The sequence below is a fragment of the Gobio gobio genome (genome assembly GCF_949357685.1).
Source record: "Gobio gobio genome assembly, chromosome: 17".
NCBI lineage: Eukaryota > Metazoa > Chordata > Actinopteri > Cypriniformes > Gobionidae > Gobio > Gobio gobio.
Window position 1 is genome coordinate 38,279,404 of NC_137110.1, and position 7,143 is coordinate 38,286,546.

Genomic DNA, 7,143 nt, shown 5'->3' on the forward strand with positions numbered 1-7,143 from the left:
TTCAGTACAACTTGTAATCTGCCTTTTTGTGCACATTTAATAAAGGTACTTGACCAAAAATACTCACGAGTTTTATGTACCCAGAACTGATGAAACCATAATACATTTTATTTGAGTTTTCTTCCCCAACAATATAAATAAACATTCAAATAATAAATAAATATAAGAGGCTGCAATAAAATGATTGTCTCTTATACATGTATAAATGTCAAAAATGGCTCATTTTTCAAGTCAGGATTTATCTGAAATCTTTGCATTTGTTTTGAGCAGAGGTCAAGAATTGTTTATAGAATTCTGTAAATCAGTGACTGCTCATCTAAATGCTTGAAATTCTAAAATATTTAATCAGAACATTCTTGATTTTATTAAAGAAGTTTAGGGCACTCATGTGGAGTATAATATTAAAAAGCCCATATTAAAACAGGGCTATAACATTAAAAATTGACACCTGAGCCTTCCTTGGGGTGCTTCTCTGGTTTTAAATATTATAGCTGTAGTTTAATAAAAGATTTTTAATATTACACATGTGAGCGCTTTGGATTTCTTGCTTCCTAGACTGCTAGATATGCCTAACACCCATTGAGCAACATACTAACATTATGTTTTAATTGCATACACTTTGCTCTTGTTTTCTTATAGTTCAGCCGTGACTGTTTGTCATCTAGAGATGAAGATCCTTGATATCCAGCCTGTCTGACCTAGGTCTCTGTCTTAAGTGACCTTTCCTCAGTGGTCTGATCCTGCTGAAAGCTTGTACCATTCCGGATGGCTCATTAATGCCCACAATGAGTCTTTGCTGGTCAATCTGTGTTCTGGCCAATGCTGATTTGACATTCAAAGTTAGGCTGACAGTTGAGGGACTATTTGGAAAGGATACTCTCCTCTCAGCAGGTGCAGCTATGGCCTGGCCCACTGATAAGCTCCTATGAATAGACCTCTGTTCTTTTGTATGATTATGTTTCATGGTGGACATTCTGGTATATGGTTCTATGTGAGAACTATTGATGCAGAGGCCCCGGAAGCCCTGGGTGAGTGAATCCACTGAGGAAGGACTGTACACAGTTGGTTCAGATGTCACTGTTCTAAACAGAGACGGAGCACTATCTTTCTTTACCTGCAAACCAATACCTGGTAGAAAGAATTCAGAGATCTGTTCATCCGTATGCTTGCTCTGAACATCACTAGATGGAGCCAGAGATCTTTGTGTTTTGCTACTTCGAAGATTCCATGTAAGAGGATTGTAGATGACATGCCAGTCCAGTGGGCAGCAGTTAGACTCACGGAGCACTGGATCAATACAGCCAGTATGGAACTGGTTCAGGTTCAGGAAAAAGTGAAAAAAATTATAATGTTATCTTGCACTATGTAAGATTATTTAACTAACATGGGCGTACATTTCATCTAACAGTTGGGGGGGACAATACACATAAAATTTCTCAAGAGCAATTTTTGAAGGGGACACAAATAATACAGCCACAATTGTACTTGTAAGGATATTTGTGGCATTTTGGTGTACTGAAAAATTATGTCATGTCATTTTCTTTTCTCTGTCATTTTATCTGTCCAACAACACAAAATAGTAGTTGTTTAAATAGGAGTTATCATAGGTTCACCACGTAGGCCTAGTATAATTATTAAATTATCTTGCTTCTTCCACATAGTATAAAACACCAACACAGCGGTAGATTTACAATATTAGCCTAATTTCAGTTCACACATAGGTTTATCACCGTGTTAGTTGTAGTGGGCGACTTACACTGTGAATATCAGACTCGTGGAAAAATACATTGTTTATCATACATTTTTGTCATTGCTAATTTATTAATAACTCTGTGCATCGTCTGTATTAAAGAGAAAAGAATCACTTCATCCGATGTTTAAAGCGAATAAAATAGCCTTAACAGCCCTTACTGGAGTTCAACAACTACTGAAGTGTTCTCTCCCATCGGACTAGTGTGTGTAGGTGAGGTGTGCAGTGGACCAAACCACTAGAAGGGCAAGAGAGGGGGGACTAAGTTTAGAAAATGTTGCTAAACTTAAAACGTTTTTTTGCCCCGTTTGTGTTTGTATTGTTTTGCTACTTACACAATTATTTTAAGTATATATAATTATATGATTTACAATACACAGTGTGCTTGACGATTTACGCCTATGTTAACTAATAGCTTGTCTTATATATAAGAAAGTCATGTGGATTTGGAAAGACATGAGGGAGAGTAAATGATGACTTTTATCAGCATTCAACCCACCTCGAGTGAGCTGAACTTGAGAATATGTTACCTTGTGTTTGCAGGGAAGGGTTCTGACATGCTGACCCAGTTGAAATCTTGAGAGGCAGATTCTACATTGAACACCTGGATACAGGAATCTGGACTCTGTCCGAACCCTTATCGTCGGCAAACTCTTTATTACATAGTTCGGGACTGTATCACATGTCACACCAGACATGCTGCTGGAGCTGTAAAGTAAAATAGAGTAATGTGTCCGGATAAATTCCCCAAACATTCCTTAAAGTGTTCTAATATGTGTGTATACATAGAAATTGGGTTAGGAAATAAAAGAACTGAACAGAGGCCAGACGAACCTACAACCCATTGAGTGGTTTTCCATTTTCTGTGTTTCTTCAGAGTCGTGAGGTCCTGCTGTCTGCCATTTCTGACCTCTTTTCTGCACAATTATAACAGAAAGGGAAGAATATTTTGTTAACCCGATATACTGATTCACGACCTAGGGAGCTAGAGTGCTGATTGAGACACACCTGTTTGAAAGTGCCACGTGGTAAACTTAAAAAAAAATGTATGATACAAATAACTACATGCTACGTTATGAATGGCATCATCACGTTTCACTTCTAGTGAAACACAAACCTCGCACAAAAACTCACCATTCGAACAATGAAGCAATGTTTTGGATGGACTCTTCTCTTAAAGCATTCCTCACACAGGTGGAAATAACTGCACTCTGTGCACCTGTGAACATCAGGCATAAGACGCTGCATATGACACAGAATCTAGCATTGGTCAGAATCAGAATAAATACATTACCATTCAAAAGTTGTTGTTTTTTTTATAGAAAAGTAGCACAAATACTAATACTTTTATTAATTAAGGATGCATTAGATTGATCAAAAGTGACAGTAACGACATTTACATTGATAGAAATACAAAATTTAATTTAAAATAAATTCTATTCTTTTTAAGAACTTTCTATTTATCAAAGAATCCTGAAAAATGTATCACGGTTTGCACAAGAATGGTATAGTAAAATAATGTAATAATATAACACAAGAATGACTATAATAAAATAATAATAATTCATTAAAATGTTACTTGAGCACCAAATCACTCAGCATATTACAGTGATTTCTGAAGGATCATGTAAAACTGAAGACTGGAGTAGTGGCTGCTCAAAATTCAGATTTGCCATCGCAGGAATGAATTACATTTTAAAAAATATTAAAAAGAAAACAGTTATTTTAAATGGTAATAATATTTTACATTAATACTGTTTTATTGTATTTTTGATCAAATAAATGCAGCCTTCTAGCAAAAGAGGCTTCTTTCAAAAACATTTAAAAAATCTTACCAACCCCAAACTTTTGAATGGTATTGTATGTCGGCACGGATTTGTCAGTGCTAGTAATGGTCGCCTACTTGAAACATTTGCCAACGATTGGACAGGCCCTGCAGATGTTACACATAACACCCAGATGTTTGTCCAGACAGTCCCTCTCATAGTAGGTTAACAGTTCACCTGCATTTTTCACCTGTCAAAAATAAAACCCAAGATGATTTAAGCTTAAACAATAGATAGGCATTAGTTATTTAAGTGACTGGGTCTTGTAATGATGTACCTGTTCAATTAGCTGCTTAAAAGTGCCGAAGTCCTCCCTACAGAGTGGACACTTAAGCGGGGCACATGGGTCTCTCTTTGTTTGGTGATCAGCCCATACCTTCATACAGGAAATGTGGATGTTGTTTCCACAGCTGAACCTTAACAATGACAAATAATTACAACGTAACCAGTCACAAACCGCAACATAGAAATTTTGGGTTTGGGATTTTAATGGAAACTCGTGATGCATTTGGCTTTAAAGATGGAGAAAATACAGTATTAATACATTCCTATGTTAAAAAAAAATCATTGATTTCAAAAGTTTCATAAATGAAACATATATTCACTTCATGGTTAATACATGAAAGCTTGATGAAGCTTGATTTCTGGATTTTAAAAAACTAAAACAGAACAAGTTCTCTTACTTGCAATAGGTCACAGGCAATTTTTTCAGGAAAAGTTCTTCTTGACAGATTGGACATACATCATCTTTCTCTGCATCTTTCTGTCTGATTCCTCCGTCTTCCTCACTAGGCTCAGGACATGAAGGCCCTGGTGATCTCCCCCTTTCATTGGGGGATGTAGTTTTGGTCACATGAAGCCCTTGCAACAACTCTAGGATCTGTCTCTCTGCAAGACCGTACTGAAAACAGTCTGAAACAGAACAGACAGACAGTTGTAGCTCAAACAATAGGTTATATAAAGGTAGTATGTGCCTTAATGTGCAACTATTTGCAGGATCTTAGTGGAAAGGATTGTATTGTGTGAAAACACCTTGGTGAGAAAAAAAAATGGTCTACTTACATTCGTGATCTCCTGGTAGTCGGAATTTACGCATTAATATCCTAAAATGAAATGATGATGTAAGGTAAGGTAAGATTATGTCTCAACATGCAACTATGTATGTGTTTCTTCAACTATGAGCACTTTTCTGTCCCAGGGTTAGATTTTTAAAAAAAAAAACTAACACATTTTATTTCATGCCTTTAGAGATAATTGATTTCTGCTACTTTTTTAAATCTAATTAAAACATTTTTTTTTATTTTACAAAAGTTAGTTACCAGGGAGTCGACATTGCCAAAGAAAAGCATAATGGATATAAAATATGAGACACGTGTGATGAAATATGACGGTGTGTGAACAGAATATTTTTAATTGTCATATTTTCACTTGTAAACTAAATATTTTTTACTGTGGCCAATAATAATTATTTCAGTAACACTTCAGTAACACAGTAACAATAAGGTTTTATTTATTAACATTAGTTAATGTATTAACTAACATAACAATGACCAATACATTTGTTACTATATTTGTTAATTTTTGTTAATGTTAGTTAATAATATACAGCTGTTCATTGTTTGTTCATGTAGTTCACAGTGCATTAACTAATGTTAACAAACACAACTTGACTTTAATAATGTAGTAAATAATTAGTAAATGTTGAAATTAACATTAACAAAGATTAACAAGTGCAGTTCATTATTAGTTTATGTTAATTAATGTAGTTAACTGTTTACTAATGAAACCTTACTGTAGTGTTATAATTATTTCTAATCAAGCTGTTAAATTATGCATAAAGTGTGAAAATATTAGGAATTGTGTGTACTTGAGTTGTAAAAAATGTAAACCGTCATTTCAGTTGTGGTGGAAATGACCGTCACTATAGTGAAAATGTTTTTGACTTTAAGAAAAATTATAAATATAGTTTGGATATATATATTGTTTTTGGAATTTCTTATTAAACTAGCATGTGACAGAATGTGAAAAGTGTGTTTTAAAAAAATAGTGTACTTGTATTTATTTATCTATTTATTTTGGGCAAGTGAACATTTTAACACAAAGAAATATAATTTACATCTTTTTTTGACAGTTTGTGCGGTTAATTCACAAAAAAAAAAAAAAAAAAAAAACCCACAAAAGACTTTGTAATGTAATGTGCAAAGTTATTTTCCCGTTTGCCCAAAAAAGAGTGGGAAGAAGAAAACTTTTTTAATCCCACTCCCATTTCTCATAAATCATATAACATAACATAATAAGCTTCCTTTTTGTTTTCATTGGACCATTACTTCATATCATTACACTTGAGGCCGAAAAGTAACTGTTTTATCTTTGCTAACTTAATAATTAGATTGCAATAATAGCTATAAGATACCAACAATAGTAAGGAAATTTTACAGATACCAACACTGGTAATGGACAGCACTTTCTAAATGTCTGCAGGGTAAAAGTGCCAATTGTTGAAGAAACACTCATCTAAAGTTTATTTACCAGCAGATGTGTGTGCAAAGATCCTTCTCTTTCTGGAAGGTGGGGCAGGTACACGTGTGTGGATCTCCCAAACACACCTTAAATATGAAATAGTTATTAAATTGCACAAAATATATAAAAAATTTATCAAACAACAACAAAAATCAAAGCAAACTTACTTTATAGTTTTTGCCATCCCCATCCTCTTTCAGGAGAAATCCAATCGGTCCAAACTCTTTAAGGATGAAAATGGTGGTATTCAGTGCTCGATGTTGATGTGAGCTGACCGCATCACTCACTGCTTTCCTCCACATTGTTTTCCGGGACATTATTAAATCAATTTCGTTCAAAACTTGGCATATATTATAAGTAAACCTTTTCCATTAATAATCAGTTTAATTAAAAAAAAAAATCGATATGAACACGTTGGCTGGCACTCTGAAACTTTCTGTTAGCGCGATGTGTGTTGCTACATTGTATCTGATGTTTCTATAGCAACAAGCAAAGCTTAATAAACAGTCGCTGCTATGTATCACCGCTTGATGGCGATACAAGTCTCTGTGGTAACCTCCTAAAGTGTTCCCGTCATATCAGTTCCTCTTTGTTAAAAAATGTTTTTTTTTTAAGAATAATATGCTGTTTAAGCATCATTAGTTGACAGAGACACTGTTAAAACCTTACTGTAAAGCTTATTGTTAAAAGGCTGGCCTTTTCTAGACACTCATATTTATATAGCCTAGCAATTGATGCCATCTTGCAAAGCAGAGAAAAACATGTTACCCTGTAGCTACATATGTTAGATATATATTCTATAGAAAATGTAAAAGCATTACAGTTTTTGTTTAAATTGCTTACAATTTCTGAAACTATGGTTAATTTTCTCTAAACTAAAACTTAAAAACATGTCGTGCAAACAACATGCAAAACATCACAAAAAAGCAAACACTTTATTCAAAACTATTTTAACTCTTTTAAAAACTCTAAACACAACCATCAAATGATTAGCCATAGGGTAGCCTATACATGTCAAGCTACACCCGGATATGACAAATGTAAAAC

The 7,143-nt window shown here is 34.3% G+C and overlaps 1 protein-coding gene across 1 annotated transcript; it reads right to left on the minus strand.

Annotated features, from left to right (window-relative positions):
- Positions 1-661: 661 nt before the first annotated feature.
- On the minus strand, positions 662-6,413 carry zswim2 (zinc finger, SWIM-type containing 2; the record flags this gene model as incomplete). The annotated part of the gene is made up of 10 exons (XM_079840212.1): positions 662-1,312; positions 2,281-2,458; positions 2,585-2,667; positions 2,885-2,969; positions 3,654-3,766; positions 3,854-3,992; positions 4,260-4,488; positions 4,639-4,679; positions 6,106-6,182; positions 6,264-6,413. The coding sequence occupies 10 exons, from the start codon at positions 6,411-6,413 to the stop codon at positions 662-664; spliced, it is 1,746 nt and encodes a 581-aa protein (XP_079696338.1).
- Positions 6,414-7,143: the final 730 nt, after the last annotated feature.